This window comes from Suricata suricatta, chromosome 9 (assembly GCF_006229205.1).
Source record: "Suricata suricatta isolate VVHF042 chromosome 9, meerkat_22Aug2017_6uvM2_HiC, whole genome shotgun sequence".
Taxonomy (NCBI): domain Eukaryota; kingdom Metazoa; phylum Chordata; class Mammalia; order Carnivora; family Herpestidae; genus Suricata; species Suricata suricatta.
Genome location: NC_043708.1, coordinates 70,139,936 through 70,163,455, shown reverse-complemented (window position 1 = coordinate 70,163,455; position 23,520 = coordinate 70,139,936). Strand labels below are relative to the sequence as shown.

General features: G+C 44.3%; 1 protein-coding gene and 1 long non-coding RNA gene across 3 annotated transcripts; both read right to left on the bottom strand.

Moving 5' to 3' along the window:
- Window positions 1–8,060: 8,060 nt before the first annotated feature.
- Window positions 8,061–9,356, bottom strand: LOC115302557. Its single transcript, XR_003913531.1, has 2 exons — window positions 9,189–9,356; window positions 8,061–8,170 (listed from the first exon to the last, which is right to left on the bottom strand). It is a non-coding gene; the product is annotated as an uncharacterized LOC115302557 (long non-coding RNA).
- A 1,976-nt stretch (window positions 9,357–11,332) lies between these two features.
- PSMB5 (proteasome subunit beta 5) lies at window positions 11,333–18,624 on the bottom strand. Of its 2 annotated transcripts, none has more exons than XM_029952488.1 (3): window positions 18,396–18,624; window positions 17,375–17,681; window positions 11,333–11,837 (listed from the first exon to the last, which is right to left on the bottom strand). In XM_029952488.1, exons 1-3 carry the CDS (start codon window positions 18,591–18,593, stop codon window positions 11,551–11,553), a joined length of 792 nt encoding a protein of 263 aa, XP_029808348.1. In that variant the 5' UTR covers window positions 18,594–18,624; the 3' UTR covers window positions 11,333–11,550. The 2 variants fall into 2 exon arrangements, with proteins under 2 accessions (XP_029808348.1, XP_029808349.1); XM_029952489.1 differs by lacking the exon at window positions 18,396–18,624 and adding an exon at window positions 18,151–18,234.
- Window positions 18,625–23,520: the final 4,896 nt, after the last annotated feature.

Genomic DNA, 23,520 nt, shown 5'->3' with positions numbered 1-23,520 from the left:
CCATTAAAAAAATTTTTTTAAGTAATACAAGCCAGCCAGGAAATCACTAGGAAAACATGAACTTTGGATAGGAATATACTATGACATCTCATATCCTAAAATGTATAGGTGATCGCTTTCAAAATGTTAGGTTAAAGGAAGATAGAATTGCTAATAATAGTTATTATAATTGACATTTATTGGGGTGCGTGGGTGGCTTCGTCAGTTGAGGGTCTGACTCTTGATTTCAGCTCAGGTCATGATCCCAGGGTTGTGGGATCAAGCGTTGTGTTGGGCTCCGTGCTGTGGAGCCTGCTTAATACTCTCTCCCTCTCTCCCTTGCCCCTCTCCCTGGCTTGTGTTCTCTAATACATACATACATACATATATTTACTTATTTATTTATATATAGAACCATATATACATATTTGACATTTATGGAGGGTCTCCTTGGGCCAGGTACTCTGTTTAATTAGTCTATGAGATAAGTCCTATTATACTGTCACTTTTATTTATTTTATTTATTCATAATGTAATTTTATATATTTATTTAGGTTTATTTATTTTTGAGAGAGAGAGCATGAACAAGGGGAGGAGGAGGGGCAGGAAGAGAGAGGGAGACAGAGAATCTCAAGCAGGTTCCACACTGTCAGCAAAGAGCCAAATGCGGGGCTCAAACTCTCGAACTATGAGATCATGACCTAAGCTAAAATCAAGAGTCAGATATTTAAACCACAGAGCCACCCAGTGTCCCTAATGTTTCTTTTACTGATAAGAAAACAGACTCAGAGAGGGAAGGTGACTTATCTCAAAGTCACTGAACTCATTAAACGGTGGAGTCAGAACTTGAATTCAGGCCTCCAGACTTCAGAACCTGTGCTCTTGACCAATCATTAGTCTCTGACTAAATTGACATACTCTCTGCTTTGCTATGTTACCCTCTTTTTGGTCTCTTATTCGGAGTCTATGAAAAACAAACCGTCTTCCCTCTGAGGATCAAAAGAATGTTCATACCCATCCCCCACCCACCCACCAATGTCTCCCGAAATATATTTTAAATTATGAGTCCATTTCTACAAATGTCAGAGTTAAGTTGGAAAAGCCATTTCTTTTTAAGTTTCTTTTCCCCCCCTATGGTCATAAAGGAATCTTTGGTAGAAAGTTTGAGTAAAGCATTTTTCTGCTATTAAGTAATGAGAATAGAAAGAAAATGCACCTTTTTTTCACCTAAAAAATTACAATTTTAAACCCTAAAACATTTGAGATTTCAAACGTTAAACTTTACAGATGACTTGTCGATTGAGGAAAAGCTGCTCATTTGGCTTTGAATCAAGCAGATCACTTTATTTTAAGCTGTTTCTGTTCAGTGAGATCCCATGGGAGCCTCCACATACAGTGAAATCTAACTTCCCCTGGAGTGAGGCTGGGAAGCTGCTTCTGACAGTCATTCATTAACACACTCGAGAGCATTTTAGAGCAGGAGTGGAAGGAAATCCCAGAGCCAGCTGGGAGGATGTCCTTGGAGGCACTGGAGAGGGAAGTGTGAGGTGTCAGAGAGAGTTGAGGTTTGGAGAGATGAAAGAGGTTATAGAAAGGTGGAAGATAATGCAAAGGAAAAGAAAAAGGAAGACAGGCAGGCAGGCGAGAACACTACTCATGAACAGTAAGAGAGTCTATGTTGTAGCAGGAGTAAAGGCAGATTAGATTTTAAAGAAAAAAATTTCTGAATCAGACTGATTATTAAATGTGAAGGAAATTGTGTGAACAGCTGGGAAGTCTTTCTTAAACGCCAGTAAAAAATAAATACCAAAACAATTAAAATGCCAAGAAAATTAAATACAGATAAATGTGAAAAAGGAGGAGGATGAGGAAGAAGAGGAGGAAAAGAAGGAAGAGAGATAAATGACACCTAATGTATGTGGAAGAAATGACAGAAATCAAAAAACCAACATTTGCCAACCACCAAAGCAAAAATTGTTTCAGGAAGGATAATCAATAGCTGCTAAATCCACGGGGTCCAAGACTGTGGAAGAACAGGATATTCACATGCTCTCAAATAAGCACTCTACTTACTGTTAGTTTACTAACTAATTACAAAGGGCAAACATGTCTTAACAATGGAGAAATCTAGAAGACAAACTTCACATCACCAATAATGTAATGAACTGACATGTGCCTCCTGCTGGGGTTCAATGGGAAATACATAAGATCACGGAGGTCATATTCTCACTACGATGTTTAACCTGAGTCTAGTCAGGAGGAAACAATCAGACAAATCCAGTTACTCGTGACAAATGATGGCCTGGACTCTTTAAAGGACAAATGTTGTAAAAGACACATACACAAATATGGGAGCCTGTTTTAAATTAAAGGAAACCAAAAAGATATGACAATTAAATGTGATGTGTGAGCCTTGATTGACTTCTGGATCAAGAAAAAATAAAACTATTATGTGCATTATTTGGACAAATGAGGAAATTGAATATGGACTATATATCAGATATGATTGCTTATATCAATGCAATGCTAAATTTCTTGGTGTGGTATTATGATTTTATAGGAGAATACTTTAATTCCGAGGAGACACATTTAGGGGTAAAATGTCACTATCCCTTAACCTACTTTCAAATAATTTACTCAAATACATACCAACAAATAGATGTATACAAAGAGATAAAACAAATGTGGCAAATTATATCAATTAGTGGACCTATAGGAAGAGTATATGGATATTTGTTATACTATTCTTTCAACTTTTCTGGTCTTGAAATCTTTCAAAAAAAACCATAGATAATGTTTTTGCTTTAGGTATTTAGATTCAGTCTCATGGACTCTGGGATTCTCTGATTTATTTTAGGACTCTGTTACAATGCTTCAAAAAATTCCAAAGAGCATGTTAATCTAGAATGTCAAAGAATGTTTTTTTGTTTGTTTGTTTTGTTTTTTAAAAAAATTTTAATGTCTTTATTTTATTTTGAAAGACAGAGACAGAGAGTGAGCAGGGGAGGGACAGAGAGAGTGGGAGACACAGAATCTGAAGCAGGCTTCAGACTCTGAGCTGTCAGCACAGAGCCTGACATGGGGCTCGAACCCACAGACTGTGAGATCATGACCTGAGCTGAAGTCAGACGTTTAATCAACTGAGCCACCCAGGCACCCTGAATGTTTTTGTTTTAATTAAAACATTTTATTTATTTTGAGGGGCACCCAAGTAGCTCAGTCAGTTAGGTGTCTGACTTGGTTTCTACTCATGGTTCATGAGTTCAAGCCCTGCATGGGGCTTTCCACTGATGGTGCTGAACCTGCATGGGATTCTCTCTCTCTCTCTGCCCCTCCTGCATCTCTCTCTTTCTCAACATAAATAAAAAAATTGGGGTGCATGGGTGGCTCAGTCCATTAAGCCATCCTACTCTTGGATGTGGCTCAGGTCATGATCTTGACGGTTTGTGAATTCTAGCCCTGCATCGGGCTCTGTGCTGACTGTGTGGAGCCTGCTTGGGATTCTCTCTCTCCATTTCTCTACCTCTCCCCCTCAAAATAAATTAATAAACTTAAAAACATGATAAATAAACTTTTTAAAAAGTCATTAAGATTTATTTTTTTGAGAGAGAGAGAGAGAACGAGAACACAGGGGAGAAGTAGAGAGAGAGAGAATCCCAAGCAGGCCCCTGGCTGTCAGCACAGAGCCAGATGCAGGGCTCTATACCATGAGCCAGGAGATCATGCTCTGAGCTAAAACCAAGAGTTGAATGCTTAACCAATCCAGCCACCCAGAATGGCCCTCAAAGAATGTTTTTAAACAGGTGGAAGAAGGACAAGTGGCAACAATTCTAAATTGTGGGGAAAAAAAAAACAATGAAAAATGGCTTTTGTTTTTAAGGTGTGGAGGTTAGTGATATATGAACCTCACTTTCACCATCAATTAGTCCTTCCCTTGTAAAGAGCAATTAACTCACGCACCTGACTTTCAGGGACCAGGCTTGAGTATTGGCTAAGCCTCTGCCCATCGATCTAACAGAAAACAAAACAAAACAACACATGCAAAAAAGCTTAAAACTGCTTTTTATGGGGCACTTGGCTGGCTCAGTCAGTAGAACATGCAACTCTTTTTTTTTTTTTAATTTTTTAATGCTTTTTATTTTTTATTTTTGAGAGACAGAGACAGCTGGAGCAGGGGAGGGTCAGAGAGAGAGGGAGACACAGAATCTGAAACAGGCTCCAGGCTCTGAGCTAGCTGTCAGCACAGAGCCCGACGTGGGGCGCAAACCCACAAACCGTGAGATCTGACCTGAGCCGAAGCCGGACGCTTAACCGACTGAGCCACCCAGGCGCCCCGAACATGCAACTCTTGATCTTGGAGCTTTGAGTTTGAGCCCCAAGTTGGGCGTAGGGATTACTGAAGAATAAAATCTTAAAAAAAAATTTTTTTAATGTTTATTTCTTTTTTTGAGAGACAGAGACAGTTCATGAGCAGAAGAGAGGCAGAAAGAGAGGGAGACAGAATCCAAAGCAGGCTCCAAGCTCTGAGCTGTCAGCACAGAGCCGATGTGGGGCTCAAACCCACGAACGATAAGATCATGACCTGAGCCGAAGTCAGACGCTTAACCGACTGAGCCACCCAGGTGCCCCATTTAAAAATAAAATCTTAAGGGGCACCTGGCTGGCTCAGTCGGTGGTGCTTGCAACTCCTGATCTTGGGGATGTGGGTTCAAGCCCCACATTGGGTGTAGAGATTGCTTAAAATTAAATCTTAGGGGAGCCTGGGTGTCTCAGTCGGGCATTCAACTCTTGATTTCGGCTCAGGTTGTGATCTCGCAGTTTCGTGGTTTCAAGCCCTGTATCAAGCTCTGTGCCCTGGCCTCGAGGAGCCTGCTTGGGATTCTCTGTCTCCCTCTCTCTCTGCCTCTCCCCTGGTCACACTCTTTCTGTCTCTCTCTCTCTCTCCAAAAAAAAAAAATATATATATATATACATACATGCATACATATATATATATTGAGATATATATCATATATATGTATGTATTTTTGAGATATATATTATATATATGTATGTATGTGTATATATATATATATAATAACATCTTTTTTAAAAAGTTTTTTAATGTTTCTATATACATATATATATTGAAAGATATATATTATATATGTATGTATGTATTTTTTTGAGATATATATTATTTACATATGTATGTGTGTATATATAATAACATCTTTTTTAAAAAGTTTTTTAATGTTTACTTATTTTTGAGAGAGAGACAGAGTATGAGCAGAAGAGTGGCAGAGAGAGAGGGCAAAAGGGAGACACAGAATCTGAAGCAGGATCTAGACCCTGAGCTGTCAGTACAGAGCTTGATGGAGGGCTTAAACCTACAAACCATGAGATCATGACCTGAGCCGAAGTCAGATGTTTATCCAACTGAGCCACCCAGGCACCCTATAAAATAAAATCTTAAAAAATAATAAAATAAAAAACCCTTGCTTCTTATTATACTTCGCTGTCTTCATTTATAAGCAGGGGGTGGCATAACACTTTAAAAATATTCTCAAAGCAAGTAATTTTGTCTATATTTTAAAAGTTAATACATGCTTCAGAGTATGCTTAAGAGCAGCAAACAGCATCTTGAAATTCAACAATTATTAGGAGTCACAGTTCTGAGAAGGGTAAAAAAGAATTGGCATTGGTAAAAAATTTTGGCATAAGAGCACACAGCAAAGTCCTTCATTCATTCATTTATTCATTAAAACACATGTATTATACAATCTCTACTGAGTAGCCTGACCATGCTAGTCACTGGGGGACAAAGAGTACAGTATAGTAAATGTTTGACTGAAAAGGAAGACAGACATATCACAAAATAGCCAGCGATCCTACAGAGATGTTCTTCAATGTGGCACATGCCTAGGACAGTTTAAGTTTTTTTTTTAAGTTAGTTTCTTTATTTTGAGAGAGCGAATGTGCAGGGGCAGAGAGCAAGAGAATCCCAAGCAGGCTCCGCATTGTCAGTGCAGAGCCCAACGAGGGGCTCAAACTTATGAATCATGAGATCATGACCTGAGCCAAAATCAAGGATGCTTAATTGACTGAGCCACCCAGATGCCCTGCCTGGGACTATTTTAATGAGATAGGGGAACACTGCTACCCCTAGCCAAGGACCATATTCAGGCTCTATTGACTCGAGGCTGGGCTTCCTTTCTGCATATTTTACTTCTTTGGGAGGTACTATGAGACTATGCTTCATCTGTTGTTCTGGTTTAAAACGCTCCACTGCATTCTTTTCTAGAGATTAAGCTGAGGGTGCAGGCTCAAGATTCAAGAGACACAGTGATTATGAGCCCTTCCCCAGAACCCTGGTATTCAGCGGATTCCCTCTGGTCAGACAGCACCGCATAGCACTCCTGGAGAAAAGCTACCATGAAAGAAAAGCCTATGTAGTCTGTGAAACTCTGTGCGCATGGGATGTGGTGTCCGTGGGCCAACAATGGTACTGAGGCTAAGCTGGATAAAGAGCTGCAGTAGTTGCAAAAATATCCCCTTGACCTTAGTCCCTTCTGGTCTGCACACACTCCTACTTGGAACTACTTATTTCCTTTCCACAATGAAGCACCTGCTCTTCCAGTCTTCCTGGGAGTCTCCCCAGCCTTGGCCTTGACCTGTGAGCATTACAGAAAAACAGGGATGAGTTATGCATATGTGATGTGTGCGGCCAGGGGGTATGAAGCAGAAGGAAGAAGAGATCTCTTTGTGAACCTGCAAGTAAAAATGTAAAAGGTACAGAGTCTGATCCTGCCTCACTTACCCTGCTCTTGGTATGAGACAGATTTCTACTTTTCTGTCTTTGGCCTGGATGGTATGAGAAGGTGGTTCTGAGCACTCAAAGCTTTTTCCCAACCTTGCACAAGCAGGGCAGACGTGGAGAGATTCTTGCGGAAAGTAAGTGACAGTGACAGTACAGGGGCAACGCACAGGGAGGCACGTGTTCATTATGTATGGCTGGAGAAATTATCTGTCTCCAGGGGGACATGTTTCATTGTGCATTAGCTTCTAGCCGCTTCCTTCCTCCCAGTTTCTCTGCCCACTCTCTCGATCACTGTCCTTCGGAGTCTCCTTCCCCTCCCCCGTCCCGTCCCTCTTCCACAGCGCTTCTCTGCCCATCACTGTCTCCTGCCACATCCATGTCTCCCTCTCCACTTTGCTCACTCTCTCTCGTGCCACCTAGGACTATGCTTTTCTGCTTCTCTCATTTGTCTCTGTTTCTCCCTAGCTGGGGTTCTTCTCATTCCATCTGTGTTTCCCTCTGCAGTACCAGCATTTTGGGCACCCTGCAGCTAGTGATAACCTTTTCTTGTTACATTAAAGTCCATAGCAGCACTCGGTTTATTGATTGATTGGTTTTTATTTTAATCCTGTGGAGGAAAGAAAAGGAAATTCTTACAAAGTGAGAGAACAGAGAGAAAGCATGAAATCAAGCAGAGGGAGAATAGAGAGAAGGGGCAGCCTGAGAGGACAGAGTCAGGGCCAGAGAGAGAGGCATCAGTAGAGGTGGAATCCATGGGGTCTTATTTCTCTTCAAATAAACTAGGTCAGATATTCATGGCGGAAGACAGCTGAATCTGGATTATCAAGGGTTAAGTACCAAGTTAGCTTGGCACCTAACTCAAAGGCAAAAGCTTCAGGGAGAAATGAGTTGGGTTAAATAAACCCAAGAAGCTGACGTGGGTAGAATTTCTTCTGCCTGATCCACTAACAACTGCGAACAGGACATTTTGGAAATGGTTTTTATTGAAACGCTTCAGTGGGGCATAGCCCCTGGAAGCAAGAACTTGGCTCAGGGGCCAGGCCTGGGGAGCACTACAGGAATGTGGACAGTCCATTGATGGCAGGTAGGGGTGGGGCAGGTGGGGCAGCCAGGGTCTGGCAGGAGGCGGCAGCAGATGCTGATTAGGGCAGTTCTGATGCTGTGTGTGCTCTCTCCTCTTGCCTACTATAATTAAAGCTTTCCCAATATGATTCTGGCCTCCTGACGGGAAACTCAAATTTTGAAAACAAACAAGAAACAAACAAAAAAATAGCAGAGATGCTTGGTTGCAAAATATGCATATTTTAATCATAAAGTACTTAATCATGTCCCGAGGTCACTGTGGCTGGTCAGTTTCAATGTCCTGCTATAGTCCTGGCAGGAGGGGCTCTTCTAGGAAAACAAACAAAAATACCCACATGAAAGACCCTAACTGTAACATACAGGATTAGATACACTCATGTAAACCCTTCACTGACGCCATCCTCCTCCTCCTGGTCTGACACAAGGGAAATGCTGCCCCCAGAGTGTCTGTCCACACTTTACCTTACTCCCTTTTCATCCCACCTCTTGTTCCTCTCCCTTCGAGGACCACACAGAATCCATGGACCAGAATAAATCCGTTGTTTTATTTTGCCTCAAAGGATGTAAACTTCCACTCCCCAAATGGCTTTGACAGTTTTCTCATTTGCTAGCCGAGGAGGATATCAAGAGACATTGACCTTCTGGTTTTGCCTAAAGAGGGAACACTCAGGAACTATTATGCTCCCGTCCCTGATTTCCTTTCATTGTGCCCTTCCTCCCCCTCCCCCATGTCCTTGCCTACCTTTTCCCTTTGCCTCCTGAACATTCTACTCTTCCCACAGCCCTCCCTGGCCTGGTGTGGAGCTGCTATGGGGCTCATCTGCCTTCAATCCCACAGCATTCCCTGCTAGCAAGAGAAAGCACAGGGCCTCGAGGAGTGCTTGCTCTCTATTTAATCAGATTAGTCCCATTACCTACCCTGAGGAGTCAGATTCTGGTGTCACTGAGCTATCTCTGGAAGGAGGAGAAATTGTCAGACATCACTTAAAGAGCCCTGTCCCGTGGACGCCTGGGAACTGCCGAGAGAAATTAATCTTCCAGCTATTTAAGGCAATTTCTTTTCCATCATCCTTTGTCAAGAGGACTGCACTGGGAAATGAATCTGATGGGAGTCCCTGAACTGGTCCACTCCACTCGACAGAATCTCTCCAATGCTGTGCGCCGTCCATCATCCCCACACAAGCGGAGACATAAACATCCCTGCAAAGCCAGCTCCCTACCCGCACTCAGCAGCAAGAAGCCACAACTGCACAGGGTGGGCTTGACTGGGCCTAGACACTTGCAATTTTCCTCTACCTCTGCTCTACTTTCTCTCCAGAAAACCTACCCAAAATCTGTCTCTTCCATTAATCAAGTCTTTCTTTTATCCAAGATCCAGGAAGGCAGAGAAAGGGGCACCTGCAGAACAGAATATGGGACTGATGGCTGTGCATTTTCTTGCCTGAACATAAAAGGATTCAGTCAGTACACAGGGCGCCTAGGTGACTCAGCTGGTTAAGTGCCGGACTTAGGCTCAGGTCACGATCTCATGGTTCATGAGTTTGAGCCCTGCTTCGGGTTTGCTGCTATCAGCACAGTCTGCTTCAGATCCTCCATCCTCCCCCTCTCTCTGCCCCTTCCCTGCTCTCATAAACATACTAGAAAAAAAAATTCAGTGTAGAATAGGTGCTTAAACATCTAGACCCCTACCGAAGCGAGGGGTGAGACAGAAACAGGACAAGGGTAGCATTGCTTCAAGACCGTCTTTTCTCTCCAGACTTAATTTTCTTTCTTGGGGTAGAGAGGCCTATACTCGTTTGTGTAAAAGAATTCCAATCTTCAACCCTCAAGGTTATTCCCCAGGGCAACAATTTTCAAACTGTGTTCCTTGGGGTTCCAAGAAGTGCCAAGCAGTAGCATGTGTATCTGAGGGTGTGGAATAGGGAGGTGGTGCTGTGGACAGTGGCTCCATAGAGGAGGAAGCGCAGTGGTTAAGGCTCTGGACCCCTCAACTCCATTTCAACCGGAGTTGATTTCTTTCAGGTGTTAGAATTTCTCCTAGGAGGATGTTTTTGTTTTTAGGTTTTAATTTTTTTTTTTTAAGTAAGCTCTATGCCCAATGTGGGGCTTAACTCATGACCCCAAGATCAAGAGTTGCATCCTCTACCCACTAAGCCAGCCAGGCACCCCTCAGTTTCTAATTTTGAACAAAGATCTTTCAAACCAGCGTCCTAAGAGGACGATGACTGTACCCATGTATTTCACACAGCTGACCATAGGCTGATGGCTAAGCAGAAGGGGGGCGCAGCATGGCTCCCGCCCACTTCTAATGCTGAATAGGTCCAGGTCCCTGCTAGCAGCTCCCTGACTCCAGGGGCTGCCGAGGCACTTTTCAGCAAAATGAATCTCCTTAGGCACCAGAGTCATTTGTTTTCCAAACTCCCTTCTCCAATCTCACTAATTCCCAATTTCCCTGAATTTGACAAATGCAATTAACAAGCCTCGATCAGTTCCTGGCCGACAGCCCTCATCAATCAATACACGACTGCAAGAGGCTGAGGGGGAAGGGAAGGCAGAAGGGAAGGTATCCCAGTCTGGGCAAAAGAGGCCTTACCCGCCCCTCCCCCCCCCTCCCCCCCCCTCCCCTATTTCTCAAACTCCTCTGCTTCAAAATAGGACTCTGGATTGTCATCCTCACCAACCACTTTTCCCCTTCTTGCTAACTATAAAAACAAACCAGTATTGTTTTATACCCTCCTCTCCCATCTTTTAAAGGATTTTCCCATCAACCTCCTCTATCACCCCTGTGCTTATGTCTTCTCTTTAACAGAAGGCTTTGCCATCTGCTGCCACCATAGCTTGGTCCCTCAGTGCTGGGTGTGATAAATTGGCCATCTTTCTGCTCTCAGTAGGGCCTCTTCTGCACCCACACGTCCCAATGACAATTCTGTGCTGCTTCCTGTCCAGGAGGCTCTAAGCCCACCATCAACCACTCTGTCCCCCCCCCACCACCACACACACACACTGGAGAGCCAAAAGGACCAGGATCACCAAGCTTGGGGTCACTACTGCGTTCACCCTCACCTGTGTCTTTTCCCAAGGTCCAAACCTTCCCTTCCCAGTTGGTTTAAGATTCAAGATTCACCTACTTCACCTTTCTACTCTGCGAGCAGCACTGGCCTCCCCTCCCCCACCACAAAGTGAAAGCTGTTCCCTCCGCAGCTCTACCTCACACAGCCCTGTGCATCTTTCCACCTCATCAACTTTTCATCTCTTTGCAAACAGAATCGGGAAGCCTCTCCCTCCTCCCTGCCTCTCTCGCCTTCTCCTTTGTTATTAGCTTCATGAGTGGGGATGCTAATGTATTCACTAGACAATGTCTTCACACCACTGTTTCCTGTAATTACAGTCAGTGCCCTCCCACTGTCCTGGCTTATTTGGCTGTAAAGTGCTTGGAGGAGGGACTGTGTGGACAAAAGACACAACACAGACTGCGGTCAAGTAGTGTAATGTTAACATCCAAGAAAGTAAAACAATCACCCCTGCAACAGCAGGTCATTAACAACTGGTAACATACAGAGGTCAACTGCACCAGAGCTTAAAAAATTATCAATATAATTGAGGACCACTCCACTATAGAATGGGGAGCTGTATCCACATTACCAACAACAGTCACCCCAAGAAATGCAAGCAGCCACAGCCACCCTCTTTCAGGGGGTAGATCCACTATATTTGTCATGTAGATCAGCTACATTGTCACTGGAGACTCGGATCCAGCCATCCTCTCGGACATGGTAGAGGTTGACTGCACCTCCTGAGTAGGCATCTCTATAGGTAGCTTGGTAGATGGCTCGACGGGCTAGGTCATAGGCCTGTTCCACCTCTAGGTCATAGGAGTAACCCCGATCCATGACCCCATAAGCATACACGGAGCCAGATCCTACAGAGAAGGTGGCCCCTGAGATCCGGTTTCCTTCACTGTCCACATAGTAGAGGCCTGGAAAGAGAGGTGAGGTTAGCAGGGAAAAAAAATGACCACCCCTTCTGACATCTAATTCATTTTCCATGAAGAGTTCTTTAGCCTTCTTGAAGCCCAGGGGAGACCAACAGATATACAAGAAAATAGCACTTTGGGGAGCCTGGGTGGCTCAGTCGGTTAAGCGTCTGACTCTTGATTTTGGCTGAGGTCATGATCTCACGGTTCATGGGTTCAAGCCCTCCATCGGGCTCAGCGCGGACAGCACAGAGCCTGCTTGGGATTCTCCCTCTCAAAATAAATAACGACTCCAGAATCCTACAATATAGCATCTCATCTCACCTCACATTCCAGTAACTGCTCTCTTGTCCTTGCTGTATAACCAAAAATCCAAGTATAATCCAAATGACAGGTTTCGAGCACAGAACTATAGGCACTGTGGGAGATGTTTAAAATGACCCTAGCCCTCAAACTTCAGACTATCTGGGGGACAAGACATATGTCACACAGTAGGAGAAAGCCTGGAGTTTCAAATCACATTGCAAAGACCTGCACTGTCCCATTCAGGAGCCACTAGACATATGACTATTGAGCATTTGAAATGAAGCTGGTACTGGGGCGCCTGGGGTGGTCAGTCAGTTGAACATCAGCTTCGGCTCAGATCATGATCTCATGGTTAGTGGGTCGAGCCTCATGTCAGGCTCTGTGCTGACAGCTAGATCAGAGCCTGGAGCCTGCTTTGGATTTTGTGTCTCCCTCTCTGTCTGACCCTCTCCTGCTCATGCTGTCTCTCTCTCTCTCTCAAAAATAAATAACATTAAAAAAAAAAACTGAGGGGCGCCTGGGTGGCTTGGTTGGTTGAGCGTCCGACTTCGGCTCAGGTCATGATCTCACGGTTCGTGGGTTCGAGCCCCATGTTGAGCTCTGTGCTAACGGCTCGGAGCCTGGGGCTTGCTTTAGATTCTGTGTCTCCATCCCTCTCTGTCCCTCCCCTGCTCGCACTCTGTCTCTTTCTCAAAAATAAATAAAGATTTAAAAACAATTAAAAAAAATTGAAATGAAGCTGGTACCACATGCCAAAATGATAACATTTTGGATCTATTTGGATCTACAAAATAAAATATATTATTACAATTAATTTCCCTTTGTTTTTAATTTTTAAGATGTAGCTACTAGAACATTTAAAATTATACATGTATCACTCACATTTTATTTCTACTGGACAGTGCTGCCTGTTTTTGTCAACAAAATTTTACTGCAACATGGCCAAACCCATTTGTGTCCATATTGTCTAGAACCGCTTTTGTGCTAAAACAGGAGAGGTAAGCAGTTGACACAAAGACCACCTGCCCTGCAATCCTAAGTTATTTACTATTTGGCCCTTTATGTAGAAGTTAGCTGATTTTTAGTATAGATGAGAATTTAGAAAAAGATTTTAATAAAATTTTTATCAATTCCAACTGCCTCCTGGCAGTTCCTAACAAAATGCCTTTGTCATCAATTCAGATTCAAATGTCCTATCTTCAAATACTTTCAGTGGCTCTCCATTACCAACCAAACTCATCTCTCTTGTGCTGCACCAGCCCAGATTGCCAATGGTGTCTTTAATCTTCTTCCTACTTCAGTGGTTCCCATCTCTCACTGTGTATCAGAATCATCTAAGGAAGCTTTTTAATAAGATGCCCAGGACTTACCCCAGGTTTTCTTTTTCAGTTGGTCCGGGAGGGGAGTAAGTATGAAGCTTGTGTTTTAAGTTCTTCAGGTGATTCTAAAGCAAACTAGTAGAGAACCTCTACTTACCAGTTTTCAGGTTCAAAGGATTCCAATGTCTACCCCAAACTAGCCCCTTCTCAGTCCCACAGCCACTAGCTTGCCTAGCTGGCTCACTACCTGGTTCCAGCTTACCTCTCTGGCTTTATGGATCCCTACTTCTCTTCATACAACCTTGGTTCCAATTAAACTGGGCTTTTAGTTACTCCCCAAAAACCACACTCTTCTTTCCTCCCTTCCTTTGTTCACTAGCCTTCCTTTGTCTGATTTGTACACCTTGGACATGTGCCACTTATCCATGAAGTCTTCCCCAGTTCCTCCCAGCAGAAGCAATCCCCTCCTTCTCAAAATTTCCTCAGCATCGTATCGGTTCTTTTAAAAATGGCACTCATCTCATTTAGACTTGTACTAAGTAATCTGTGATCCTTTCTCAATCTGCTTTTTAAAAAAAAACTTTTTTCAGTTTGAGAGCGAGCAACAGGGATTGTGTGAGTGGAGGGCAGAGAGAGAGAGAGGGAGAGAGAATCCCAAGCAGGCTCCACACTGTCAGCATGGAGCCCGACATGGGGCTCAAACTCACAAAACCCTAAGATCATGACCTGAGCTGAAACCAAGAATCAGCTGCTTAACTGACTGAGCCACCCAGGTGCCCCTCTCAGTCTCAGTCTCAGTCTGCTTCTTGGAGCAAGGGGCTGACTCATCCTGAATGGGACAGCTGTCACGAAGGCTTTTTTTTTTTTTAAATGTTTTTTAAATTTATTTTTGATACAGGGAGAGACAGAGCACGAGAGAGGGATGGGCAGAGAGAGGAGACACAGAACCGGAAGCAGGCTCCAGGCTCTGAGCTATCTGTCAGCACAGAGCCTGACGCAGGGCTCGAACCCACAAACGTGAGATCTGACCTGAGCCGAAGTCGGAGGCTCAACCGACTGAGCCACCCAGGTGCCCCCAGGAAGGCTTTTTAAATTTTATTTTTATTATTATTATTTTTTTTTTGAGAGAGAGAGAGAGAGAGAGAGAGAGACACACACACACAACATGAGCAGGGGAGAGCCAGAGAGAGAGGAAGACACAGAATCTGAAGCAGGCTCCGGGCTCTAACTGTCAGCACAGAGCCCGACGTGGGGCTTGAACCCACAAATCATGAGATCATGACCTGAGCAGAAATCGGCTGCTTAACCAACTTAGCCACCCAGGAGCCGCCCCCCACCCTTTTTTTAAAGGTAGGCTCCATGCCCTGTGTGGAGCCCAATGCAGGGGTTAAACTCATGACCCTGAGATCAGGACCTGAGCTGAGATCAAGAGTTGGATGCATGGGGCACTTGGGTGGCTCAGTCGGTTAAGTATCTGACTCTTGATTTTGGCTTAGGTTATGATCTCACGGGTTCGCCAGTTCGAGTCCCACACACTCCGCGCTGACAGTGCAGAGTATGCCTGAGATTCTCTCTCCCTCTCTCTGCCCCTCCCCCCATTAATGAATAAATAAATAAACTTAAAAGAAAAAACAAAGCTGGATGCATTACTGTCTGAGCCACCCAGGCGCCCCAGGCAGGCTTCTTGAGATTACACCTTTTGGTTATGCTCTAGCTTCTTGGGTTTCCCTGGCTAGCCAGCAGCCATACTCTCTCATACACTGCTTCCACCACCTAGAACAAACCCAACAGCTAAGGGTTCAAAGCAACATTTCCAAAACACTTCCCTGGACCACAAAGGATGCATTGAACTGTTCTTTCACACCTTTCCAAAAAGTGTCTCAATTTTCAAAGTAACAAGCTGAGCTCCTCTCTCACATCCCCTTTCTAATCTTCTCACTCACACTCCACTGAGTAGTGAATTGATAGTTTCCAAAGCAAGTGAAAAAATGCTGGGTATCCTACAGTTGTTTGAGAGAGGAAAACCAGGCACTCAGCAAGCAGACGAACGAATGAGGCAAAAATAAGAGGAAAGAATAAACTATTTTCAAGCATTGACGGGGGGAAATTACATAGAAAGTGACTAGCTGTAGTCCAGCTTGACTAAAAAGAAATTCAAATGTGGTTAAAAAGCTGGGGTGCATGCTGGCTCTGAGGAGCAAGCAACTCTTGATCTTGGGGTGAAGAGTTTGAACCCCATATTGGATATAGAGATTACTCAAATATATAAAACTTAAAAAAAAAAACCGTTGAAAAGGAACAAACATCAGATACAAAGTTGAACTTCCTAGTTAGGTCTCTATATACTAGAAAGAGACAAAGGCTAAGGAATTTATTTTCATAGATGACAGAATAGGACCTAGGATCCTAGAGTATTATATCAAGCAAGGAGAGGATGAGCCACAAAAAATCCTTCTAGGCCGAAGACTCTAAAAGGAAAAAGGGAAGAGAAATAACTAACTTTGTGGTAGCTGTTTATTGTATAGTAGAATTTCACCGTTCAACACGGTGGTCACTAGCCACATGTGGTTACTGAACACTTGAAAGGGAGCTAATGCACATGCCAAAATGTACTATTTTAGGTATTCCGTATTAAATAAACTGTTAAAACTAATTTCCTCCTTTGTTTGCTTTTTAAATATATCCATTTAAAATTTTTAATTATTATTTTTTACCTTTTTAAAAAATGTGTTTTATTTATTTTTGAGAGACAGAGAGAGACAGCATGAGCAGGGGAGGGTCAAAGAGAGAGGGAGACACAGAATCCGAAGCAGACTCCAGGCTCTGAGCTAGCTGCCAGCACAGAGCCTGATGTGGGGCTTGAACCCACGAACCATGACATCATGACCTGAGCCGAAGCCAGACGCTTAACTGACTGAGCCACCCAGGCGCCCCTATTTTTTAACTTTTTAATGTTTATTTATTTTTGAGAGAGGGAGAGAGCGAGCATGAGCAGGGGAGGGGCAGAGAGAGAGAGGGAGATACAGAATCTGAAGCAGGCTCCACACTCTGAGCTTTCAGCACAGAGACTGATGTGGGGCTTGAACTCACAAACGGTGAAATTATGACCTGAGCCGAAGCTGGACTTAAACTACTGAGCCACCCAGGCACCCCAATCACTATTTTTTTAAGTAAGCTCTACACCCAACATAGGGCTTGAACTCACGACCCTGAGAACAAGAGTTGCGTCTTACATTGTCTGAGCCAGCCAGGTGCCCCTCCATCAGACAATTTTAAATAACATATGCAGCTCACATTATATTTTTATTAGAAAGCACTGACTGGAGTTTTTAATGTCTATTATCCAATTTCACTCTAAATACACTCTTTGTAGGTCTTATTAAAGTTTATTTATTTATTTTGAGAGGGAGAGAAAGAGTGTGAGAGCAGGGGAGGGGCAGAGAGAGAAGAAGAGAGAGAATCCCAAGCAGGATCCACGCCATCAGTGCAGAACCCAACACAGGGCCTGTTCTCACAAACTGTGAGATCATGACCTGAGCTGAAACCAAGAGTCAGATCCTCACCCACTGAGGCATGCAGGTGCCCCGTATATCTTATTATTTTACTGGCGAGAGAAGAGAAGGAAACAGTTATGTGCCAGACACTACCTGCTTTACATGTATTACTTCATTTAACCAATGCAACAGATGATGAAACTAACTGGGGAAAGGAGCATCCTGTATTCGGTCCCATGGGTAGTCAATGACACAGCTAGTCTAAGCTCCATGCCCTCTCCTACACTGTAGTGCCCTCCCTGAACGCAGAGAAGGGCCAAGAACCTAATAAATACATCCTCAGCCCCGACACAAAGCCCTTTCATTCATCCAACCCCTTTGTAGTGTCAGCCCAGAACCATGTGGTTGAAGCTTAACTCACCAGGGCCTCTCTTATCCCAGCCACAGATCATGGTGCCCATGGACAGCCCCATGCCTTTATACTGATACACCATGTTGGCAAGCAGCTTGGAGGCAGCCGCTACGGAGATGCGTTCCTTGTTTCGAAGCTCATAGATTCGACATTGACGAGCCAATAGGCGCTCCCAGAAGCTGCAGTCCGCTGCACCCCCAGCCATGGTGCCCAGCAGGTATGGATTGATCTCTATCACCTTCTTTACTGTCTGGGAGGCTATATAGGCACCCGCTGTGGCCCGAGAGTCCGCTGCAACAATGACTCCATGTTGAAACTGTTAAGATCAGAGGAAAACACAAAGCAGGCCACATCAGACCACCGAAACATCTTGACATTTCTTTTTGCATCGATGGAAACCCAGGATATCTCTTTCTCTGCCGTTTTACACTTCACAATATGCTCTCCACATATTATTAGCAACTAAACTTCACATCAATTCCTGGACATAGGTATAACCAGTATTAACTTCCAATTTCATTTTATAGAAAAGGAAACAAGTTCAAGGAGATCGAATGACTTAGCCAAGATCACAGAGCTAGTTACTGAAAAGCTGGCTCAGGAATCCCAACTGTGTGGCTCCCACTACAGTGCTCCTTCCCACCAACCTTCCCCCTCAAAAGACACAGCTTTTCGGTTACCCTTGCCTAGAGGAGACCCAGTTTCCAAAACCTTTGGTTAATGGTTACAATATCCCACTCCCTGCCAGTGTTCATTGCTGCCGCGGCCTCCCCTTTCCTGGCCACCTGGGGCTGCCTAGGAATCAGCCCAAACAGCGTCGGTTTCTTCTTCCACTTAACCTCGGCCCCCTCGGTCCTACGGCGCGAGAATCAAGGGCCATGAGACAGCGAAACCAACGGGATCGGAACCACAGGCCCGAGACTCCCACTAGGCTTCGTGGTCGCGGCCCCCGCGGGCTCCGGTCCAGCTGAGAGGCTAGGAAGGGCGCGGGCGCGCGGGGCTCAGCCCGGCGCGGCGGTTGGGTCCGCACCTTGAAGGCCAGGGTGGTGGTTCCATGAAGCATTTCGATTCTCGGCTCCTCTGGGACACCCCGGTGGGGCGCGGCCAGGCTCAGCCCATCGCTGGGACTCCCTGGACCCAGGTCCAGCAGATCCGCACGACCCCCGAATCCGAAAAACCCGAGCCCGTTCACCGGCAGCGGCCTCTCCAACACGCTGGCCAGCGCCATGTCTAGTAAGGGCACAGGGACCGCCCGGCGAGAACGCCTACCAGACAGCAGTAGGGCAACGCTTCGTCGTCACAGCTTCACTTCCTATTAAAGCTATCCCAGGGAGGAACCATTTTAACTCCTGGCGGCCGCCGCGGCAAAAACAAGAGCCAGAAGCAAGGGGACTATATTCACGGAAGGGTTAAAAAAATAAACAAATAGATTAACTTATCCTAAATTTTAAAGGGATGTTGTTGTCATCTTGACTTTAGCCATGCAAGCGGTACTGGATTAAATTAACCTACAATTCATAGAAAGAGATCGGAAACGTCCATGTTGCGTGAGGGAAGTAAGGACGGCCATCTTTGAGATGGGCGTGACTAGTTGAAAATCCTTTCAGAGCCTCTAACGCTAAATCGTCCCCGCCCTGCCAGTGTCCAAGCAATATTTTTCAACATTGCGGATTTAACATCCTATTAACGCGACTGACGTTGCCATTTTGTTTAAGGGCACCCTCTTGTACTGGGTAAAATAATGATCTACTCTGAGGCCATTTTCTTGTGAAGTTAGTTTAAACCACAGTAGTTCATGGTAAAAATTGCAACAAAATAAAAGTGCTATACCTCTTGTTTGATAACATTAATCATCACACTACCCACATTCTGTAACCTAACCAATTTTTAAGATTTACTATTCTCCTTACTCCCACCCTGGGGTGGAAATGCTAATAAATAATGTATTGCCAAAGGTGAAAAATAAAGAAGGGAAAGTACGGGACTCAGTTAATCCACAAACTAGATTCTCAATTCAGCTGCGAATAATTGAGTCAATAGACATTTACCACCTCAGAGCCTGGAGGAGGGTTGACACTCTATAAAGATGTACCAAGAGATTCTCTAACTTTAGCTTGCTAAGACAAGCTCTTTATTAATACAGGAATGTGGTATTTATCATTGTCTCTCCCTCTCTCCACCCACCACCATTTTTCAACCCTTTGGGGACCCATAACAAACAAGGAAGTGGGCAAAGGTATGAAATGTTGCCTCCTGCTTTATGGTTCTATGAAGTCAGTGTCTGGCCTTTCTTGTTTGATTCCAGCAAGAACATCCATCAATATCTAAATTCTACTTTCCTCTGATGCCCAACTCAGCCCCTCCTCTTCCCCAGTAGACTCTGCATATGTTGTATTTTTAATGCTGAAATTTGGCAACCCTTTCCAAGCCCAACCATCAGAATGTAATGAAGCAGAAGATCTTTATCTGCATCTCTCACTTGGATGGTGTGGAAAATGCGGAGTGCCTCTGTTTATAGATCAGGTATTATTTTGCAGTCCCCTCTGCAATGCAACTAGTCCACCTCCTGACTTTTCTCTGTGGTATCTTCACACTGCCACTAACAGCATTTGTATGTCTCTGAAGACACATTTGCAATTTACCTGGCTGTTAAGTGTACATTTATCTCCTAATTGATTGTGAGTTTCCAAAGACAGGTATTTCTGCACTATTCATCTCTGTGCCCACTATACGCTTAGGAAATGCTTGCCAAATGAATACATAGAGAATGACAACAATGTTCTTCCAGTCACAAAGGCTTGAAGCCCTGGCTCCTCTTTGACAACTGTCCTTCCTTTCCTCCACATTCAGTAAGTTGTCAAGTCCTGTTGATTTTTCCTCTGCAATGCTTCTCACATTCTTTTTCATTGCAACTGATACCACCTTGGCTTCTTATTCCTCACTCCTGATTATTGAAATATTCTCTTACCTGATTTTGGGGGCCCAAACTATAATCTCTAATTCATTTTGCACAGCACCACCAGATTGATTTTCCTAAAATACTCTCTTAATCTTTTTTCCCCTAATTTTTAAAAAGTTTATTTATTTTGAGAGAGAGGGCACACAGGGTAGGGGCAGAGAGGGGAAGAGAAAGAGAGAGAGAGTGAGGGAGGGAAGGAGGGAGAGAGAGAGGGGGAGAAACAGAGAGAGAGAGGGAGGAAAAGAGGGAGAGAGAGAGGGAGAGAGTAAGAGAGAGAGAGAGAGAGAGAGAGAGGGAGGGAGGGAGACCTCCAAGAGGCTCCACGCTGACACAGTGCAGAGCCTCATGTGGAGCTCAAACTCACAAACACAAGATCATGAGTTGAGCCCAAATCAAGAGTCAGACACTTAACCAACTGAGTCACCCAGGTGTCCCAAACACGCTCTTAATCTTATCACTTGCCAGCTTAAATATGTTCTGTAAAATTCAGCATCTCAGCATGGCATTCAAGGCCTTCTCTAATCTGTTTTCAACATACCTTATATTGGTTCAATAGATAGATAGATGGATAGATAGACAGACATAGATATATGTTTATCACCTGTCTCTATATCTATCTGTATCTATATAGAGAGAGATATTTCACACAGAGAAGGACAAACACTATATGATCTCACTTATATGTGGAATCTAACAAAGCCAAACTTGTAGAAACAGAGAATTGATTGGTGGTTATGGGAAGTTGTGTGGTAGGGGATGTTGGTCAAAGGGTACATACTTCCAGTTATGAGAAGATTAAGTTCTGGAAATCAGATATACAGCATTGTGACTATAGTTAATGATGCCATACTGTATTGTGTACTTAAACGTTGCTGAGAGAATAGATTTCTTTAAATGTTTATTTTTTGAGAGAGAGAGAGAAAGAGTGTGAGCAGGTAGGTGCCGAGAAAGAGGGGACACAGAATCAGAATCAGGCTCCAGGCTCTGAGCTGTCAGCACAGAGCCCAATGTGAGGCTCAAACTCACAAACCATAAGATCATGACCCGAGCAAAAGTCAAATGTTTAACCGACTGAGCCACCCAGGCAACCTTAAGAGAGTAGATTTTAAATGTTCTTACCACCACCACAAAAATAGTTAATTATGTGAAGTGAAGGACGTGCTAAGTAACCTTATTGTGGTAACATTTAGCAACATGTAATGTACCAAATCATCACACTGTACACCTTACACTTTCACAATGTCATACGCCAATTTTATCTCAGTAAAGTGGGCTTGGGGGAGAAAAAATGGCAAGTATTATGGTTCAGAGGTGAGAGAGGAGATTAATATAGAGTAGGGTGAGGTTGGGAGACCAGTAAGGCATTGCCAAGGAGGTGTGGATTCATTTCCCCAAATACCACTTGGTCCCATTACTCCTCAAACCAACAGCCTCTCCTCTCTCAGACCATACCTGGGAAGGATTTTCAGAATAGATGGTACTTGGGGCGCCTGGGTGGCTCAGTCGGTTAAGCCTCCGGCTTCGGCTCAGGTCAGATCTCACGTTCGTGGGTTCAAGCCCCGCGTCAGGCTCTGTGCTGACAGCCAGCTCAGAGCCTGGAGCCTGCTTCAGATTCTGTGTCTCCTTCTCTCTCTCTGCCCCTCCCTCTCTCATGCTCTGTCTCTCTCTGTATCAAAAATAAATAAAACATTAAAAAAAAAGTTAAAAAAAAAAAGAATAGATGGTACTTAAGCCAGGCTTTGAAGGATAGGGTTCATAAAGATAGAGGGGAGGGGCACCTGGCTGGCTCATTTGAGAGAGTGTTTGAATCTTGATCTCAAGGTTGTAAGTTTGAACCCACATTGAGTGTAGAAATTATTTAAAAGTAAACAGTAAAGGGGCCCCTGGGTGGCTTAGTTGCCTAGGCATCTGACTCTTGATTTCAAGTTAGGTCATGATCTCACGATTCATGAGATAGAGCCCCACGTTGGGCTCTGCACTGACAGTATGGAACCTGCTTTGGATTCTCTCTCCCCCTCTCTCTCTGCCCCTCCCCCACACATATTCTCTCCCTCCCTCTCTCTCTCTGAAAATAAATAACATTAGAAACTTTTTTGAAAAAGGTATATGAAGGGGAATTGTGAGGTGTGAGGTGTGTTAGGAATGGCATGAAAAGAGGTTGTGGGTGAATGGATCAAGATTTCACCATAGTGGGTCTTACATGCCAGGCTGGGAAGGAGAAGGTGATTTGGGTTTGATCTTGTAGCCCTTCAAGGTTTCTTAGTAGAGAAGACAGAAGATTTGAGTGATACCTTAGGAAAACATGTCAGTGTGGAGGATAAGACTAGAGGGGCGACTGGAGGATGGCTAATTAGAAGGCCATTCAACTGTCTAGATCTGACTTGAGAATGGCTTGACCTAGCGAGGTGACAATCCATTCATATATGAAACATCTAAGGCTTAGTCTTTAAAAATAGGAGGCATTCCAGGGTACCTGGGTGGTATAGTTGATTAAGCGTCTGACTCTTGATTTTGGCTCAGGTCATGATCTCATGGTTCATGGTTTGGAGCTCCATGTCGAGCTCTGTGCTGACAGCTCAGAGCCTGGAGCCTGCTTCAGAGTCTGCATCTCTCTCTGCCCCCTCCCCCCCACCCCCGCTCACACTGTCTCTCTCTCAAAAATAAACATTAAAAAATTTTAAAATAAAACAAACAGGAGACAGTCTTATCTGTCCAGTAAGAGAGGGAGAAAGAAGGGAGAAAGACTGGTTGGACTTTAGTGTGACCTGGTTTCTCCACTCATTCCGTCACGTGTTTGCACTCACCATTAGTAGTGACTCCATGACTCTGTGATCATTGTGTCTGGAGGGTCTGGGACCTTTCTCTTGTGCTTGGGTCTGTTTCCTTGACTAAACCCATGTCCACAGCACCCCTCTGAGCTGCAGTGTTTGGTAAAATATATTCCAGGTGGTGCTGGATGTAGCTGCAGCTTGCCACTCCCTCCCAATCTACTTTGTCTTTCTGAAGGGCCAGCTGTCAGGGCCTATAACCCTACCCCTCGACCACCCCTGGTTGGTCTAAGACTTAGACTCAGCATTATGGGGACAAGGTCTGTTTTTTCTCTTGCCTTGGAATTACAAACTAGCTCTCTTGCTATTGTGAACTATTGGGCAGAAGGGGGATGGGGAGAGGGAAGGCCGTTGGATGCTCTCAACTA